The 20,508-nt window shown below is 45.5% G+C and overlaps 1 protein-coding gene across 1 annotated transcript; it reads right to left on the bottom strand.

Annotated features, from left to right (window-relative positions):
* Positions 1-2,003: 2,003 nt before the first annotated feature.
* On the bottom strand, positions 2,004-18,370 carry LOC309336690 (uncharacterized protein). Its single transcript, XM_081852864.1, has 7 exons — positions 18,291-18,370; positions 14,628-15,786; positions 12,882-12,957; positions 12,158-12,240; positions 11,771-11,888; positions 11,374-11,481; positions 2,004-3,559 (listed from the first exon to the last, which is right to left on the bottom strand). The coding sequence occupies exons 2-7, from the start codon at positions 15,357-15,359 to the stop codon at positions 2,682-2,684; spliced, it is 1,995 nt and encodes a 664-aa protein (XP_081708990.1). The 5' UTR covers positions 15,360-15,786; positions 18,291-18,370; the 3' UTR covers positions 2,004-2,681.
* Positions 18,371-20,508: the final 2,138 nt, after the last annotated feature.

Below are 20,508 nucleotides of genomic sequence, written 5' to 3'. Positions count from 1 at the left end.
TATTGTCCCCATTATCTTAGTACCCCTCTCCATACATCCAGGGCCCCATATATATGTCAAACTGAAGCGTGAAAAGCAAAATCCTGCAGCAAGGACAGTAACCAAAATTGCCTTAAATTTTGGTGGGACCTGGACAGAGAAGGAAAAACCAAGGCAATGTACCTATTTTTGCTTGTGGCACAGAACCATTGGCTGCCCCCTCCCCCCTCTTCCCCTCCATGTGGGAGCCTGCAAGGTGGTTCAAATTTTAATTTTGAGGATGGTTATGGTTCTTTGTTAAGCACTGAATGGCTTGGGACCAGTTTACTTGCCTTATCCCTTATATATGTAAGGAATTCAGTCCTTATATATCCCATTGAGCACTTTGACCAGTGGAACTGGCCCTGCTAACAGGTGTCACATAATACTCATTCTGCATTTCTACGAAGTCAGCTTTTTATTGTAGCAGCAGTTACATTTTGGAGCTCGCTGCCTACTGACATCAGGCAGGTGCCTTCGCTGTACTTTTTTCAGTGCCTGCTGGAATGCCACACATGGCTTCTCTGATGGTTGACCAATGATCTGAGAGCCTCCTGCAACCTCCTTTCCAGCCACTCTCCACACAATGCATTAATTGATGCTTCACGTCTTATGAATGTGACCTTTCACATGCAGGGTTTGTAATTAGCAGGGCACCTGGCACATTTTGCACATTTGCGAGCTCCTCAAATGGTCTGGGTGCCATTTTTTTTGCACCTGGCTAAAACCATAGCTTTAACTATACGCACCTTTGTTGGCAAGGTGATGTCTCTGCTTTTTAAGATACCTAGACAGCATTTTAAAAAGCAGAGACATCACCTTGCCAACAAAGGTCCGTATAGTTAAAGCTATGGTTTTCCCAGTAGTGATGTAAGGAAGTGAGAGCTGGACCATAAAGAAGGCTGATCGATGAAGAATTGATGCTTTTGAATTATGGTGCTGGAGGAGACTCTTGAGAGACCCATGGACTGCAAGAAGATCAAACCTATCCACTCTGAAGGAAATCAGCCCTGAGTGCTCACTGGAAGGACAGATCGTGAAGCTGAGGCTCCAATACTTTGGCCACCTCATGAGAAGAGAAGACTCCCTGGAAAAGACCCTGAGGTTGGGAAAGATGGAGGGCACAAGGAGAAGGGGACGACAGAGGATGAGATGGCTGGACAGTGCTCTCAAAGCTACCAGCATGAGTTTGACCAAACTGCTGGAGGCAGTGGAAGACAGGAGTGCCTGGCATGCTCTGGTCCAGGGGGTCACAAAGAGTCGGACACGACTAAACAACAGCAACAACACTCAAGGATTACTGAAAGGTATGTCAAAGTATATGTTAAGGATAGACAATAAGTTAAGTAGTTTAACAATAAAGAGTAGAGTGTTTTGAAAACTGAAGTATGGTATCAATATTTTTCTATTCAGAAATAGACTGGAAAGAGAAGCTGCTGAATTGCAACTTATTACCAAACTTAAAACCATGGAGAGACCTGGTCTGAACAAAGACATTGGATTCTTATCTCATTGTACATGACAAAGCCATTTTTCCAGTTACAGATAGGTAGCCGTGTTGGTCTGCCATAGTCAAAACAAAAAAATTCCTTCCAGTAGCACCTTAAAGACCAACTAAGTCAGTTCTTGGTATGAGCTTTCGTGTGCATGCACACTTCTTCAGATACACACTCCATTTTTCACCTTTTCACCCCTTGCTTTTTCCTGTAAGACCTATTGCAGTCGTTAAGAGTCGTCAACAGGCTCATCACAGCTATCTGCCAATCACCCATTCCCACCACCCTTCTGAGTAATACCCCTCCCCACCTTCCCACTATATAGAAGGGTCTGGTGACTTCTGTTTCAGTGTATCTGAAGAAGTGTGCATGCACACGAAAGCTCATACCAAGAACTAACTTAGTTGGTCTTTAAGGTGCTACTGGAAGGAATTTTTTGTTTTGACTATGGCAGACCAACACGGCTACCTATCTGTAACTGGAAATATTTTTATTGTAAATGCCAAATTAAGCACATATTAACAATTTCTGTACAAAAATGTGATACTGTATTAACAATGTGTCACTTATGTGAATTGTGTATTAGTTCATGCTTATCAAAATAAGAAATAAAAAGTGTTCCCAACCTCCCCCCCCCAAATGGCGACTAGACATTTTGTTTTTGCACCCATAACTCAGGTCCCTGGAGCCAGTTTGGCTCCTAGCTTTTGTATCCCAGTTTCTAACACTGTTCACATGGTATGTATCAGTTAAACACTATCCAAGAGTGGTTTTTCACACACTAGGGGCTTCTGTGAGGTTTCACTCCAGAATTAATTCTCTATCGTCTTCAGGTTTTTTGGGGGGGAGGGTGTGAGCTGTTGCTGGAGGTTCTCCCCCACATCACATGGTGTAAACTCGCCTTCTTTCATAGGTATTTATGATCACAGTTTCTAACATGTCATGGAATTTCCCGCCAGAAAACAAGTCTCTAAGAGTTGGAGCATATTTTGAGGGCATGTGGGGACAGAAGTCACATTGTCAGAGTGAAACTCCGCACAATTGTTGGATACAATCCATGATGTCTGTGTAATATTTCTTTAGCACAGAGCACAGGTGGGTTTGCCAACCAATTCCTAATATGACAAAGTTTGCTACTGGAACTTTTTCCAACCCAACACTGAGTTCTCAGAGTACAGCCTCGGTTATGTGGGTCCTCTGATGCTTAACGAGAGTGCATCTTTGGCTAAAGCTTTTCTCACACTTGGCACATTTGAAAGGTTTCTCGCAGAGATGTTTCCTTTGGTGGTCTACCAAACTGTCACTCCGGGAAAAGCTCCTCCCACACTGGGGACACATGTGTGGCTTCTCTCCTGTGTGGATCCTCTGGTGCCTCATCAAATGGGCTCTCTGACTGAAGAACTGGCCACACTGAGGGCATTCAAATGGTCGCTCCCCAGTATGGATCCTCTCATGCCTGATCAATGTCCCTCTATTAGAGAAACATTTCCCACACTCGGGACATTCATAGCACCTCTTTCCTGCACGAATAAGTCTCTGTAAATTCTCTCTTGGGCGGAAAGCGAGCCCACCTTCAGAGCGTTCATTCAATTTCTCTCCAGTGTGCAGTCTCTGGTGTCTCGTCAGATTTTCTCTCTGCCTGAAGCACTTCCCACAATCAGGGCACTTGAAAGGTTTCTCTCCTGTCTGGATTTTCTGGTGTTGGGAACGGGAAGCTTTTTGGCAGGTGTTTCCCTCCCACTTCAGATAGTTAGAGCGGTCCTCTCCATTATAAGCCGTAAGTCCTACGTTGTGGTGGTGGTACCTTCTTTGGTATTTGGAAACGAAGGAATTTTCTGCTCTGGAGTGTGGAAGGGAGGGTTCGTTATGTGCATCTGCTAAAAGCTCCCTGGAGCCATTTTCTCCCCTCACTGCTTCCTTCCCCTCGCATCTCTGCTCATGAATTGCTCCAGCTCCAGGAATGGTCCGTAGAGATAACTTCATTATCGTCCCTGTCTCTCCCTGCTGTGAGGGGTTCGCCTTGATCAGACATCTCTTTTCATCACCTGAAGAGACAGAGAGAATTGTTTTTTGTTTTGTTTTTAAAATCTAGGTTCTTGTCACCTTTCCTAGACTTCATGCCAACCTTCCCTCCTGCGCTCTCTCTCTCTCTTTCTCTTTCCTTCTCCACAGTAGGGTGTCGTTGCTAAAACTCCTCTTTATTTCCTGTATCTATGATCATATCCCACAACAACCATACCTTTACATTTAGAAGTCAATGGGCTTTAGGTGACCAGGATTTCCAGCAATTGAGGTGAGGCTTCAAGGCCCAGCATAATTCCTCGCAGACCAAAACTTGAATAGATTTTATGGTAAATACTAAAAACAGCAGAACTAATCGTGCAAAAAAGCAAGATTTCACAGTGCTGTAGCACTGAACTTCAGGATCGTCTTTCAGCACAGATGACAACAGTCCTTCTGTCGAGGGCCAATAGCAATGGGATTAATAACTGAATATTTTAATGTTGAATGCTGTGTTCTCAAATGATGTTAATGCCTCCGTTGCAACAGTTAAGGATTTCTTAACCAGGAACAATGGTTCTCAGAGGCTTGATTTCTTTAACACTAATTTCTTTTATTTGAACTGACAAACCTTGTTAACAACAAAAAGAACCCTGCTTCTACAAAATGTAAAGGAAAGGAAGAACAGGAAAGTGCACTTCTTTTTGCTTTTCATAATACTCAGTGGGAATTAAGGAAAAAACAAAAATACCTTTGTGTCACTCCCAAACCATTCCCCTTAAAGGAACACCACACTTTCTCAACATCTTCTATGGCCACATGACACACTTCTCTTTACTTCTCAGTGAAAGAATGAAAACCAAACTTCTGCAGCAAGGTAGCAGCAAATTCCTCCAAACTGCAAATAATACGTGGCTCAGGCAATTGGCAAGGGATGCGGGTGGCGCTGTGGGTTAAACTACAGCGCCTAGGGCTTGCTGATCAGAAGGTGGGCGGTTCGAATCCCCGCAACGGGGTGAGCTCCTGTTGCTCGGTCCCTGCTCTTGCCAACCGAGCAGTTCGAAAGCACGCCAGTGCAAGTAGATAAATAGGTACCACTCTGGCGGGAAGGTAAATGGTGTTTCCGTGCGCTGCTCTGGTTCGCCAGAAGCAGCTTAGTCATGCTGGCCACATGACCCGGAAGCTGTACGCCGGCTCCCTCGGCCAATAAAGCGAGATCGAGCGCCGCAACCCCAAAGTCGTCTGCGACTGGACCTAACGGTCAGGGGTCCCTTTACCTTTCACAAGCAATTGGCAGCATTCTCACAATAAAGCATTTTGGGCACCACAGAGGAATGCAGGAAGCTGCCTTATGCTTGATCAGAACACTGTCCCATCTTCCTCAGTATTTAGGGTTGCCATATTTCAAAGAGTGAAAATCCAGACACAAAAGTTGTTGAGGTGGTTGTTGTTGTTGTTTGCAAAATCTCAAAAAAAAAGAAGAAGTTTTTGAGCTATTTTTCAAGAAATTCGCCAAAATCTACACTTCATGGGTTGCCATACATCCGGATTTTTATAGACATTTGAGCAATATTATCTACACTGATTTGCAGCGTCTCTCCAGGGTTTCAGGCAGGAATCCTTTCCCCAGCCCAGCCGGGGGAATGAAAACCTGGGACCCCCTGAAAACCTGGCTCTGAGCCACAGCCCTTCCCAAAGGCCTGATCCCTCCTCCTTCATGCCTTTCTTTGTGTGAGGGGGGATATCTTAGCATTGTTCCAAACCCGAGATAATAGTTCATTTCTCCCCAACAAGCCCTTTTCGGTAAACAAGGCGGAATGTTTTGATAATCTTACAAATCCTGGTTTGTTAGGGAGAATGCACCAGCATGCAACTTGGGCACAGCATGGTTCTTTCAACCAAGGTTCTTTAGTTATCATTATGGGGTCCAACATCTGTATTTTAATTTGGGGGAAAGCAGCTTTGTAAAACAGGACGGCAGTTTGGTCCTCTTAGTTTTCCATGCAAATTCCAAAAGGAGTGGCTGTATCAGTCAGTCGCAGCAAAGTCATAAAAAAGGAAGACTAGGCAGAAGGTAAACTGGGACCTGCTGGTTTGTCCATGGGCTTGCAATAGATTTAACTCCCAGTTGTTTCAGAGCAACAGCCACACAATGGTCAACTGCTGGAATGTAATGGAAACTAGTCCGCTGGCTTGCTCTTAAAATTAATTCTGGCTTGCTGGCTTGCTCTTAAAATTAATGAAGCAGTGTGTGTGTTTGTGAGATCACTGGCTGGGGTTGATGGGATTTGGGGGAGCAACATCTCAAGAATCACAGGTTCCTCCACTCCCCAGTGCAGAATATTATACACTTTGGGTGCCATAAGGGATCAAATCTGGCCTCAAGTGGAAAAAACCCAGTTGAGATCCAACCAGGCAGTACCAGGGCTTTTTTTCAGCCTTCTAGCAGGCAAAAAAAAAAAAAAAAAAGGATGACAAAATGCTACAAAATGGTATTTATTGTGAACCGAAGGCATTTTGGAAAAGGCTATTTCTCAAGCACACTGAAATATAGAAAGCAGCTGAGACCAGTTGAGTTGCCAATGACCACCCACAAAACCAGCTTTCACAGTGGACAGCTTTCAACATGCTGAGCTTGACTTGGCAAGGCAAAAGAGCAAAAGGACCTCCCTGGGAACCAGCACACTCAATTCATTCGTGCAAACCACAGCTTGGCTTAGCATGATGTGTGACCCCAGGTCTATATAATATTTATTCAGCACAGAGTACACGCGGGTTTTCCTAGCAGTTCTTAACATGGCATTTCCTATTTCTGTACTGCTTGTTTTTCTACAGGTCACCAAGTCCTCACCCATTTCTTATCAGTTTTTCTGGTGGCCTTTGTGTGGGGAGGAAAAGCTGTCCTTCTGCTTAGGGCATCCAGGTGGTTTCTCATGGAAAAGGTTTCCTCTGATACTGATCAAGACCAGCAAGGGAAACTTCTCCTGCACTCAGGGCAATTGGTGGAGTCTCTCTCCTGCCCAGGCTGCCTGACGGTTTCATCAAATGGCAGCTCCCCAGTCTTTGAGCACTTTATACGAAATGCTTTCTCATATGTATCATCTGATGCCTCAACAGATGCCCACTCTGCCTGAAGCATTTCTTGCAATTGGGGCATTTGTACGGTTTCTCTCCAGTATGTATCCTCTGATGCCTCCTCAAATTCCCTCTGCGAGTGAAGCTTTTCCCGCACTCGGGACATTCATACCATTTCTTTCCTGCCTGGATTCTCTGATATTTATCAAGACGGGACTTTTGCAGGACGTTTCCCCTCCCCGTAGTACTCTCACGAGAGTCTTCCCTAGTAGGTTTCAAGAGACGTCCTGATCTGCAGAGGTGCTTTTTAGCATACTTGGATGACAAGGGTGTTCCTCCCCTTATGTTCACTGCAGAGGTTTGGTTAACAGCAGCTCTAAGACCTTCCACAGGTTCACAGCGTTCGTTTTGGTCCTTCACAAATTTCGACTTGCATCTTTGCCCACAAACTGCAGCTCTCAGAGTGAGGTTCTTCTGGGATACTTCTGCAGGTGTCCTACGTGTTCTCTCTAAGACCGTCTCTCTCTGTTGAGAATCCTCTCTCTTGATGTTTCTTCCTTTCCTGTCTCCTGGAGAGAAAAGAGAGAAGAATTCTGTCCCTGTTCTAGTTCCCCTTAACAACAACAAAAAAGGCACCTCAAGCCATACAAAAAGGCCAATCGATGCCAAAGAAACCTGCCCACAGTCCTCATCACAACACAAGACAACCAGGCAAAATAATAGGAAGCAAAGGTTTTGATTTATTATTTATTAAGCCTTTTGAAAAAAGCTTTTCCACTTTTTTTATTGGAGGGTTTGGTATAAAGGTCAAGGTCAAGGTCAAGGGACCATTAGGTCCAGTCGTGACCGACTCTGGGTTTGCACCGCTCATCTTGCTTTATTGGCTGAGGGGGCCGACATACAGCTTCCGGGTCATGTGGCCAGCATGAGTAAGCTGCTTCTGGCAAACCAGAGCAGCGCACAGATACACCGTTTACCTTCCTGCTAGAGCGGTACCTATTTATCTGCTTGCACTTTGACGTGCTTTCAAACTGCTAGGTTGGTAGGAGCAGGGACCAAGCAACGGGAGCTCACCCCGTCACGGGGATTCAAACCGCCAACCTTCTGATGGGCAAGCCCAAGAGGTTCAGTGGTTTAACCCACAGCGCCACACGCGTCCCTTGGTATAAAGGTACACAGCAACAAATTCCAAAAATTGCTAGGAAATCTATTGCAATGTTTAAAAAAAGAAAAAGTGAAATGCAACAAAACTGAAGGGAATATTATATAAACAACCCAGCTCGTGGTACAAAAAAAGGAATATTAGAACTGTGCTGGCAAAGTGTGTAAGGTCCACCTTTGTCCTTGGATGGCTCCACAGAGGCCCTGTGAAACCTCCGATCCCATAGTTAGATGGCACCCTGTGAGCGTGGACATACAATTTGCAGGGTTGGGACTATTGAGTAAATAGGTTTTTTGTGGAAGAAGGTTCAACATCCAAGCCTGGAGAAAAAGAAAGAGGGCAGAGTGAAGCAAGTCAGATTGCACTAAAGGACACGAGTGGAACAGGTCTGTTAAAACAGGAGGATAAACTGTGCTGTTGTTGGGAGAGAACCACAACAGTCCCTCACCCTGTCCCACCTGGAGGGAAAGGTAGGGCCAAACATCTGAATGTGCGGAGACCAACTTTGTGGCATTCTTGTATGGGTTCTGTATGAATCAAAAATCAAACTAAAGAAATGTGAATGCTTAACTGGGATGAGCTGGGCGAGACGCTGATCCAACACAAACCTGAAAGTGCCATTCCACTGGAGAAAGGAAGACATTCACCCTCAGATGCTGAAGGCCCCAAACTGTTCAGCTGAACCTGGGAAGGTTTGGTTGCCTGACTGGTGGCAGTGTTCCTCATCCTTTTCTGCTAGTGGTCAATGATGTCAATAACGTGGCACTGCCAGGTCCTGCTTGACGTGCGGGAACTGTCTCAGCCATTCAAAAAAGAGCCGTGCCTGCTACTCCCTGGTGGCTGTTCCCTTCCAGGAAGGCCTAGTCGCCCTTCCACAGATGCCCTGCCTCTCGCCAGAACCGTAGCCAATTCCTCTCGTAGTCACGCGTCCTTGTCTCATCCGAGATCCATAGCAACTGGGAGACAGTCCAGTTGTTTGAAAAGAGTCACCCCCAGTTCTCAATAAAGGCATGGATTTCCCCATCTATCACCTGGGGAAACGGTGAACATGAACAACAACAACAACAGGTAAAGGTAAAGGACCCCCGAATGGTTAAGTCCAGTCAAAGGCAACTATGGTGTTATAGCGCTCATCTCGCTTTCAGGCCGAGGGAGCCGGCATTTGTCCACAACAGACAACTTTCTGGGTCATGTAGCCAGCATGACTAAGCCGCTTCTGGCACAACAGAACACCGTGATGGAAGCCAGAGTGCATGGAAACACTGTTTACCTTCCCACCGCAGCAGTACCTATTTATCTACTTGCACTAGTGTGCTTTCGAAATGCTAGGTTGACAGGAGCTGGACAGAGGAATGGGAGCTCACCCCGTTGTGGGGATTCGAACCGTCCAACCTTCCAATCGGCAAGGCCAAGAGGGTCATTGGTTTAGACCACAGTGCCACCCACCATATTTGAGTACGGCGCAATTATGTAGAAACCAGGATTTATGAGAGCGACGCAGGACGGGAGGGGAGGTGTGGTGCAGGGAAGCACAGTGGGATAAACTGTGACGCCAAAACAATACAGGTGCCAGAGGCATAAAACGGGACTCAGAGACAGTGGCAGAGCATAAACAGGAGCGAGCCATAGAACAAATGTTAAGGGGAAATACAGGCATAGTAAGAACACGTATGAAGAAAACATTTATACCTGTGTTTGGCAAAAGACACACAGCTCTTTAATGTAAAACAGGGGTGGGAAATCTTTTTTCAGCTAGAGGGCCACACTCCCTTCTGGGCACCTTTCCAGGGACCACATGCCAGCGGTGGGCAGGGCAAGAAGCAAATGTTCAAGGTCACATTCCAGCTCAGACAAACGCCACTTGCGGAGGGCATCAAACAGAGCCATTAGGATGTATGGCTTGGGGAAAGCTGGACAGAAAGGCATGACTGAGGGGCTCCCCACCCCTGCCACAGGCACTAAGGAATACCACACAGGCCACAAAAACACTTGCGCACACAGACACTCTCCATCCTCTGGCCAAGGAAGCAATAATGTATTTCAGCTCCTGTCAGGGGTTCAGAAGGAGAGACACAGGAGGGGGAGCAAATGGAGAGTGAGGAGGAGGAGTCCGAGGGGGGTGCAGGCAGTGACAGTGGAAAGAGTTATTCCACAAGCCTCTCCAGCGAATCGGAGGACTCACAGAAGGGAGCGCCGATGGCCAGAGCGAGGGGGGTTCCAGGGGGGAAGCCCCAGGAGGAAGGGGCCAGCGGGGAGTCCCTGAGCAGCAGTTGGAAATCAGGACCAGCTTCCCCACCAGAGCGCAGTGGGGAGGGGGAGTCCCAGGAATCGGGACCAGTGCTCTCACCACCAGCGGGAGGAGAGGAGTCAGGTTGGGTCACGCCCACATCAGGAAGCAGGGAAACGGTCAGGAGGAAGGTTACCGGCTGGGCGCGCGCGCCAAGTTCAAATGTACAGGCGAGCGGCACAGCAGGGAGCCCGGGTAGGGAGCCAGGTCCTAAAGCCCGCCGGAAGGAAGGGGAAGACCAAGGGGGGTCAGCGTCAGAGGAGTCCAGGAAGGAGGAAACCCCAGAGGGCAGAAGGACCCAGCGAAGGAAAGAACAGCGTAGGAGGTGGAGCCGGGCTAGGATCTTAAACTGGTGTGGGAGGAGCAGTGAGTCAGAGGGGACTTAGCCGGTCTAGCGTCGAGACGTGGGTCTGCGCGCCCAGAGCTTTGAAATGGAAACTAAACTTTAATAAAGACTTTTGTATATTATATCCACCGGGCGTTGGTCCTCTGTGAGCTGGGATCTAGAGGCAGACCTGACAGCTCCACAAAAATGCTCAAGAAGAGTGTGAAGCAAGGTATGGCCTGGGAAGAGTCTTGAGGGCCACAGTGAAAGGTCTCAAGGGCCATTTTCCACCCCCAGACCTGAACTTCCCCACTCCTACTGTAAAATGAAGTTTAGACCTCAGCAATGGAGCATGTGCATTGTAGCCAGAGGACCCCATGTTCATTTTCAGAGAGCAGATCCAGGAGAGGCCTGCTGCCCATTAAGAACCATGTGGCTCTTCTAAAGGCAGACAACGTCCTACGTTCTGAGATTTCATCAAGCATCATCCATACACATTCCAGCTTATTTTTGCATTCACAAATAAGAGACTTCTATTTAAAAATAAAATGAAACTATGCCACTTTTTGCAAAACTGCATGGAAACAAAAAACAAAAAAGACCTCTTAAGATTTTTAGCCAAATAATTTCTGCTGCTTCTGCTAAGCCTGAGAACATTAGAAAAATCTATGGGGAAACCATCCTGGGAGAGAGAAGACAGAGGCAAGGATGTTCTCCAGTCCTCTAAGGGGAACCCCAGAGTTCTTCAGAGGCAGTGTGGTGTAGCAGTTAGAGCATCTGATTAAGACTGAGGAAGACCCAAGTTCAAATCCAATTCAGCCATGAGACTTGCAAGGGCGATCTTGTCCCAAACTGCATCCCTCACCCCTAACCTACCTTGTGGATTAAGAAAGGCGTGGGCGACAATCCATTTACACCACCAAGAGCACTTTGGCAGAAAGGCAACGTTAAAACACAGGAATTTTTGTGTGTTACAAGAGTTGCCATTTTGGGTTCTCTATCCCCTTACCTGAATCTTGACTTGGGAATCCTTCATTTTCCCCAGGAAACTGGACAAAGATCTCCTCTTCTTTTTCATGGTGAGAGGCAGGGTCAGGTTTAGGAATCAAGAGTCCCTCTTAAGTTTGAGAGAGAGAGAGACAGAAAAATAATAATAATTATTATTATTTCTGTCACAAAGAACATGCATTGATTCTTCCTGGCAGTTTTTGGCTTTTTAAAAAAACCTTTGACAACAAAAATGAACTATCGATAAGAAAAGCAATTTGAACTCAAAACAGTCTAACAAAAGCACTGCCCGAGTCTTTTTAGAAACCAACAAATATTGTGGTTTGTATTGAATTGTATGTTTGGACCCGTCAAGCAAAAAATCGATATATCAGGGCTTTAATGGAGCAGAGACTTACCCAAAGATTCTGTATCTCTATCGTCTTCCTGCATGACTTGCCAAAACATGGTCCTCTGGCCTGGCTGGTCTGGTCTGGTCTGGTCCATGTGTGAAGTTTCCTCGAGATTCATTGGCCCCTGAGAATGAGAGATGGACAAGATTGCTTATAGGGCGACATCAATATGCACGGACCTGGCAAGGGCTCCCTATCCAGAGGTGCGTCACAATTTAGGATTTGACAGAGAGGGAAAACATAATGATGTGTGGCTATATTCTTAGGGATGGTTTTACACTAATAAATCACTTAGAAGTCATTCTGGCAAGTAACCTGCGTATACATAAATTAAATAGTTTAAATGACTGAGAAATAGACAACCTAGGTCTTGCTCCTTAAAAGTGAACATACCTTAGCCTGACCCAACATAGCCATTTCCGTTTTTTCAGGAGGAAGCAAGTTGCTGTGATCCCTTGGACCTTGGCTTCCACTGCCTGCGAAGGACAGAAGGGAGATTATTTCATCATCATCATCATTTTATTGCCTTTCATTTATGTTTCAATGGGATTTACAAATACACCAGAAGGACAGCCCAAAAAATAGAACAGAAAACAAACTGAAGACGGGTTTAAGAACGATGCATAATGGACGCTAATAGCAGAGGGAAATTTACCCATCTGGGGCAGCTTGTTGGAACAAAAACACCTCCTGCTGCTTCCAAGTAGTGCAGACAGCGACAGGAATGCTGTTCCATAGAACAGCAGCAGCCACACTGCAAGCCCTGCTCTGAGCAGATTTCTGACATTTTGGGGGACTGAAGGGGAAACCCTCCTGCAGAAGGCAGTTATCAGGTGCTGGCATTGCTTCTTTCAAACACAGGGCCTTCAAAATTTTAATCTTCCTTCTGTCATCTCTCAGGTGGCACATCCCACTTTTCTGAATTTGCAGCTCCTTCTGCATATGCTTCTGTAGGGCAAACTCTGAAGAAGCATGTGTAAGGGGATCATAGCCATAGCTGTCAACTTTTCCCTTTTCTTGCGAGGAATCCTATTCGGAATAAGGGAATTTCCCTTAAAAAAAAAGGGAAACATTGACAGCTATGATCATAGCCTTAATGCCTAAGTGGAAGCCTTACCCAGCAAACAGAGACAGTTGCTACTGCTTTCCTCCTCTGTTTCCTCAGCCTCCAGAGAACCCTCCGGCAGTGGCTTCTGAGAAAAAAAAAGACGATCCGATTGGTGAAGAATTTAAAGATATCCTTATCCATAGGACTTAAAGATGCTCGTAAATGTAGAACATGGGTAGGCAAACTAAGACCTGGGGGCTGGATCCGGCCCAATCGTCTTCTAAATCCAGCCCACGGACGGTCCAGGAATCAGCTTGTTTTTACATGAGTAGAATGTGTCCTTTTCTTTCAAATGCATCTCTGGGTTATTTGTGGGGCCTGCCTGGTGTTTTTATATGAGTAGAATATGTGCTTTTATTTAAAATGCACCTCTGGGTTATTTGTGGGGCATAGGGATTCGTTCATTCCCCCCCCCCAATATAGTTTGGCCCCCCACAAGGTCTGAGGGACAGTGGACCGGCCCCCTGCTGAAAAAGTTTGCTGACCCCTGACGTAGAAGCTGCCCTTCCTACATCTGAACTCTTATAATCATCAAATTTGTTTGGGTATCTCTTTCAGCATATGGACTGCTTATATGAATTCATTTGTTTAAGTCAGGACTGGTGGATTACTTTAACCCTTAATGCGAGCAGATTGTGTTTCCACCCCCCACCCCCTTTTTCTTACATTTGCAAAACAAAAAGACATCTAAAAAAGATGACATTGGGCATTTGCAGTCATTTCAGCCTCTGAAAAGCAGGGCTGCCAGCTTTTCCATCAGCCTCTGTTCCTGGGCTTAGCAGCAGTTTGATTTCACTGACACTGGCAGGCAATTGCTGCTTTTCTCCCTCTGCACTGTGCAGTGAAGGGTTACACCTATCCCTGCATTCAAGCAGCTGCTTAAAAGCACAAAAGCAGGGCAGAGCTGGTTAGCTGACAACTCTCTGTGTGTGTGTTCCCAGTAGGGCTACTAATATTTTACTAAGAGTTATCTCCTTGAATTAGACAACAGCTCTACGGCCACATTCACACTAAACAGTGGTACCTCGGGTTACATACGCTTCAGGTTACAGACTCCGCTAACCCAGAAATATTACCTTGGGTTGAGAACTTTGCTTCAGGATGAGAACAAAAATCGTGCAGCAGCAGCGGGAGGCCCCATTAACTAAAGTGGTGCTTCAGGTTAAGAACAGTTTTAGGTTAAGAACAGACCTCCAAAATGAATTAAGTTCTTAACCTGAGGTACCACTGTACGTTAAAGTGGTGTGACACTGCTTTAATCAGTCATGGCTTCTCCCAAAGAATTCTGGGAACTGTAGTATGTTAAGTGTGCTGAGAGTTGTAAGGAGGTCCCTATTCCCCTCTGACCTACAATTCCCAGGGTTAATTGACCGGGAAACCACTTTGAGAATTCTAGCAGAGTGAGGGGAACAACTCTCAGCACCCTTGATGAACTACAGCTCCCATAATTATTTGGGGAAAGCCATGAGTGTTGAAAGTGGTGTCGCAGAGTTTAAATGGGTGGCATGAACCAGTCAACGTTGAGCACCCTGGATGATGGCAACAACCTCGTCCATATTTTGTTCCCATATCCTAGACTTCCCCAACCTGCTGCTTTCCAGGTGGTTGAAAACAGAACCACCTCTCAGCCCCAGGGATCATGGCCAATGCTCAGGGATCAAGTGAGTTGTAGTGTGAAATATCTGGAAGGAAACTACTTGGGAAAGGTAGCGTTATCCTCTTCAAGATTCCAGGAATTAAACCTCAAACCCTCACCTGCCACTCTGCAGGCTTGGCCAAGTCTTGCTGCCTGGCCATCAGGAACTCCTCTGCCAGGGCCACCGCCTGCGAACACGACTCTGGTCCTCCTGCTTGGATCCAGCTCTGCAGCTCTGGCGGGAGGCTGGCCAGGAACTGCTCCAGGACCAGCAGCTCCAGGATCTGCTCCTTGCTGCGTCTATCTGGCTTCAGCCACTGGTGGCAGAGCTCCTGCAGCTGCAGGTGGATCCTCCGGGGGTCCTCCACCTGCTGGTAGCGGAACTTCCTGAAGTGCTGGCGCTGCACCTCCATCTTGATAGCGTCACCTCGCAAGATGGCCGCCTTCACCTTCCCATAGTCCTTCCTGTCCCTGGCTTCTAGGGCAATGAAGGCCTGTTTGGCTTCCCCGCTCAGAGCAGGCAGGAGCCGGGCTGCCCATTCTTCCCTAGACCACTGGCAAGCTCTGGCCACTTGCTCAAAGGAGGCCAGGAAGGCCTTGGCATCGTCCCATGGGGCGGCCTCCAGTGACAATGGGTTCTCCGTTGTGTGAGGAGACTGCAATGTTGTCAGGAACTCCTGCCATTGGGCCTCCCAGCGCTGTTGCATCCCGTTGCAGGGCTCCTGCTTGGTCTCTAGGGATGCTCTCCATCCTGGCTGCTCCCTCACACAGTCCGATTGAGCCACCCTGGAGGGCTTGTTATCCCCTTCCAGCCCTCCTTCTTGTTCTGGGCTCACAATTTGAGGCTCCATTTTCCCACCTAGTCTGCGAAGCCCTGAATCTGGAATCAGGAGGTAGAGGAGTGGGCTTGTTGGCAGACTAATCCCAGTAGAAGCCTTTTTTCCCCACCACACTCAAATCTCTCTTCTCACAAGAGACTTCCTGAACTTTTGGCGGGTGTTATCTCATTGCCTGAGGCTGACCTTAGGGTGTATAACAAAAGACCCAATGTGGCAAAAATCAACACACCAAGAGAGACCAATAAGGGTTGCAGGCAGATCGCTGGTGCCTTTTCACATTATCTGGTAAAATTTTATTTCGTTTTGAAATCGACCTGACATAGATTATCCTCCATAAGCAGCAGTAAAGATAGGGACTTCTCAAGAAAGGTCTGTTGGTGGTTGTTTTCTTTAATTATGCCTTGTTGATGGCTTGTTGGTTTCTGACCCCACGTGGCACCTGAAAGATGAAAATATTTCGATTGAAGAATGAAGTTAATGGACTATGCAGAATTAGACAAATTAACAGGAAGGATCCGAAACCGGTGGGACCAGAAATTTACCGAAGACTGGAGTAAATTTATGATGTATTTGAAAAGTATTTGTGATGACCAGACAACGTTTGTAGGTTTGCAAGAAGTTCTGTGAGGAGTATTATTGGAAGTATTGTAAAAATGGAGAAGGGGTGATGATACGTTAAGAGATGTAAAGACAATATAAAGTTAAGAAATGCATAAGAAGTGGTTAAGACGGAGGATCATCAGAGGTGCTGATGGAAGTCCAATAAGATTATATTTGTAATAAACTGTGCGGTATGATTTATATGTTAAAATTAATAAAAATGTATTTAAAAAAAGAAAAGAAAGATGAAAATATTTACCATTGACAAATGATGGCTGTTACAAACATCCAAGGTGATGATACTATTGGATTCATGAAATGGGCCCAAGGACCGCAGGGTTCAAACCTCTCCCCATTTTTTTATTAAAAAACCCCACACACACATTGATTTGAGTGTTGCATCACCTTTGAATATAAATAAAACTTTTAAAAGAAGACGAGAAAGAGCAGAATTCTGGTCAAGAGGCCTCTGCTCAGGGGAACAGCCGTCGCTCAGTGTTAGAGGAATTACTTTGCAAGCAGAAATCACAGAAATCAGAGTTGGCTCATTCTAGTCCAACCTTCTGCAATGCAGGAATATGCAGCTGTCCCATACAAGGATCGAACCTGTGACCTTGGCATTATCAGCACCACGCTCTAACTGAGCTACCCAGGATGATCCCAGGTTTAATCCCTCAGCATCCACAGGTAGGCCTTGGAGGCAAAGACCAGGATGCCTATGCTCTTTTGTTGGAGGCTTCAGGTTTTCAAACAAGTGCTTCCCTCCAACAAGTGCATATCCTTGCCCTTAGGTACTGGCTAAAATTATAAAGGGGGTTAGGGCCCGTTTTAATACTTTCAGATTTCAAGGACGTGCTGAATCTTAACACCGGAGCAACGCCATCTTGGAATCAGGAAATGCTACAAGTTACTGAGAATTACGGCCTTTCTTTGGACAATTCTGAGTTCCTTAGACTTTGAGGTGGCATCTTGCCTCATGAAATCTGCCGTTTTGAAGCATTATTTTTGTGCTGGCCACACGTCTAAGCTTGTCTGTCCAAAATTTGCCCCTTGGTATGCCAAGTTACCCATTCAGACGCCTTGCCGTCACTTATGTGATCAGCACCACCAGCAGCAAATGGAGAATTGCCTTTATGGCTCTGTGGCTCCAGTCTGTGTGCACTTGGCCACAGTTGAAGGATGCTATCGCCAGATCCCTTATACATGGGATCCACTTGCCCATGTGGAGGCAAGTATTATTAATTATTATTATTATTATTATTATTATGCCCCACTGCTTCCTGGTTTGCCCAATCTACACAGACATTAAGAGAAGCTTTGTTCAAAGATTTAAATCTCCCAGTTGGGAGATCAACTGGGTATTTGATTAACGTTTTATAAGGTGGCAGGTCCCCCTACACTTCTGGAAAAAGTGGCCGGTTTTGCCTTTTGAGTGGCAATTTTGAGAAGAAAAGTTTATGGGGATGATGTAAAGTTCTTCAGGGGAGCAAACTGTCATCTCACAGAGTGTCTGCTTTTAATAATCATTTTAACCACGTAATAGATTGTATTCCATTTCTATTCTGTATTCTGTGTTCTATCTTTTGTAATGGCTTCGGCTAAACAAACAAACAAACAAACAAACAAACATCTCCCTCCTGGCTCTTAGCCCGATAGCCCTTATCCTCATAGAACTCTAGCCCAATGGTTGCTATTAATTTGATTCTGAATTGATTTGAGAATGTATTTTAATTAATTGACTGTGATTTTATGTAAATTGTGCTATTTTTACTGTTGTTAGCCACTCTGAGCCCAGCTTTGGCAGGGGAGGGCAGGATATAAATAAATTATTACAGTATTATTATTATTATTATTATTATTATTATTAGCCATTCAATACCAAGGAAAGGAGTGAGCCGGTCTCCCTCTTAAAAGCACAAGAGAATACCACCCCCTCCAAGCTTCCTTACGCACAACCAAAAATACCTTTTAACTCCAGCTGCACCTTCAGGGAAACAGGGGAAGCCTTTTTCACAGCACGGAATTGTTGTTTTTTTAAAAGAGCATCATTTTGAAGCACCGGGTGCTCATTAACCCGCAGGCTGCTCCTAAAAGATGATCACCGGCAGGCGCAGCAGTATTTTATTTTTTTTAACGATATATTCAAAGATTGTACATAAAACCAAGCCCCCATGTCCTCATTTGAACCCACGGCTTCCCCAGTTTCTGTTTGTTCCCTGTGTGCAAAGGAGGGATCGAAGTTGGTCTGCAGATGATGATGATGGAATGCAATTAAATGATGATGATCAAATGCAATAAAAGGGAAGGAGGCGGAGGGGAGTTTGGACGGCAAGTGAGACTCACCTTTTTAGAGGGATGGGAAGCGCGGCTCCCCGGGATTTTCCGGCGGGGAAAGGGGAGACGAGGGCGGCTGCGAGGTCTCTGTTGCCGGTCGCCGCCTTTTTCTTCTTCCTCCTCCTCCTCATGGTCCAATGGCGGCGCTTGCAGAGAGGGAGCCGAGGTTCCTGCACGCGAGCAATGCTGCCCCCGACTGGAAGGAGCTGCTCATGGCTCCTCCACCAACCCAAAATAATTTGAGTACTGCAAAATAAAAAAAATTCCTTCCAGTAGCACCTTAAAGACCAACTGAGTTAGTTCTAGGTATGAGCTTTCGTGTGCATGCACACTTCTTCAGAGGAATTTTTTTATTTTGTTTTGACCATGGCAGACCAACACGGCTACCTATCTGTAACTTGAGTACTGCAATTAGTTCTTGTTTAATTATGATTACATTGCCCTCTCCCCACCCCCACCCCGAAGGATCGAACTCAAACCGGCTTGCAAAAGCAAAGATTTGAAAAATTGATATTAAACACGAATGAAAGCAACCTACAACATGCACACGAATATGTAAAAGTTGTTTTGTTTAGTAGTTGTAACCCGCTCTGAGACCTTAGGTAATGCAAAGGTTGAATAGCCATTTTGCTTTTCATAGAGTTTCCTGCATTGCAGGGGGTTGGACTAGATGACCCTTGGGGGTCCCTTCCAACTTATTTGTATTTGTAGAGCGCCCTTCATCCAAGGCTCACAGGTGGTTTACAATATTTTATAGTCCACAAGAAAAGGGACCCAAAACTCACAGGGTCATCTAGTCCAACCGCCTGCAAAACAGGAATCTCAGCTAAAGCATCCATAACAGATGGCCCTCCAACCTCTGCTTATAAACCTCCAAGGAAGGAGAGTCCGCCACCTCCCGAGGGAGACCGTTCCACTGTTCAACAGCTCTTAGCGTCAGAAAGTTCTTCCTGATGTTTAGTTGGAATCACCTTTCTTGCAACTTGAAGCCCCTGGTTTGGATGCCAACCTCCAGGGTTGGAGAAACAAGCTTGTTCCATCTTCCAAGCAACAGCCCTTCAGATGTTTGAATCATAGAATCAGAGTTGGAAGAGACCACAAGGGCCATGGAGTCCAACCCCCTGCCAAGCAGGAAACACCATCAGAGCACTCCTGACATATGGTTGTCAAGCCTCTGCTTAAAGACCTCCAAAGAAGGAGACTCCACCACACTCCTTGGCAGCAAATTCCACTGTTGAACAGCTCTTACTGTCAGGAAGTTCTTCCTAATGTTTATATTTTATATATATATATATAATATTTTATTAAGTTTTACAAAGAAAAAGAAAGTTAACACACCAACAAAAAATCCACAAATATCACAAAAAAGAACAAAAGAAAAAAAGAAAAAAAGAGAAAAGCACATAAAAAACAAATTTAGCATAAAAAACTCTCTTTCAGATTTGTAACCTTCAAAATCTTATTTCCCTTACTTCCACCCGCCTCCCTTTCTTGTATTCCACTTAGAAATTAATTCAGCAAGATCATTCGTTATTCATTTTCATCCTTTATCCCTCCCTTTGTACTCTTATTTATCTTAATCACTAGAACCCCTTCGTTTCATTTTCAATGTCCTCAACATTCATATATTTTACAATGTTTTTGTAAGTAAACTTTAAACTTCTTCCAATCCTCTTCCACCTGCTCTTCTCCTTGATCTCAGATTCTGCAGGTCATTTCTGCCAATTCCATGTAGTCTATTACTTGCATCTGCCAATCTTCCAGGGTGGGTAGATCTTGCGTCTTCCAGTGCTTTGCGATGAGTATTCTTGCTGCTGCTGTAGCATACATAAAAAAAGTTCTGTCCTTCTTTGACACCAGTTGGCCGACCATACCCAGGAGAAAGGCCTCTGGTTTCTTCAAGAAGGTATACTTAAATACCTTTTTCAGTTCATTATAAATCATTTCCCAGTACGCCTTAATCCTTGGGCACGTCCACCAAAGGTGAAAGAATGTTCCTTCAGTTTCTTTACATTTCCAACATTTGTTATCGGGCAAATGATAGATTTTTGCAAGCTTGACTGGGGTCATGTACCACCTATATATCATTTTCATAATATTCTCTCTTAAGGCATTACATGCCGTAAATTTCATACCGGTGGTCCACAACTGTTCCCAGTCAGCAAACATAATATTATGACCAACATCTTGTGCCCATTTTATCATAGCAGATTTTACCGTTTCATTC

Source organism: Podarcis erhardii (genome assembly GCF_964252035.2).
Source record: "Podarcis erhardii genome assembly, chromosome: 2".
In the NCBI taxonomy this organism is placed as follows: Eukaryota; Metazoa; Chordata; class Lepidosauria; order Squamata; family Lacertidae; genus Podarcis; species Podarcis erhardii.
This window is presented reverse-complemented; position numbering and strand designations above follow the sequence as displayed.

Coding starts and splice junctions, on each gene's coding strand:
- LOC309336690 (XM_081852864.1), bottom strand. CDS start 15,359: ATGGAGCCTCAAATTGTGAGCCCAGAACAAGAAGGAGGGCTGGAAGGG. Junction 12,241..12,881: donor CAACTGTCTCTGTTTGCTGG/GTAAGGCTTCCA, acceptor TGTCCTTCGCAG/GCAGTGGAAGCCAAGGTCCA. Junction 11,889..12,157: donor CTATGTTGGGTCAGGCTAAG/GTATGTTCACTT, acceptor TCTCATTCTCAG/GGGCCAATGAATCTCGAGGA.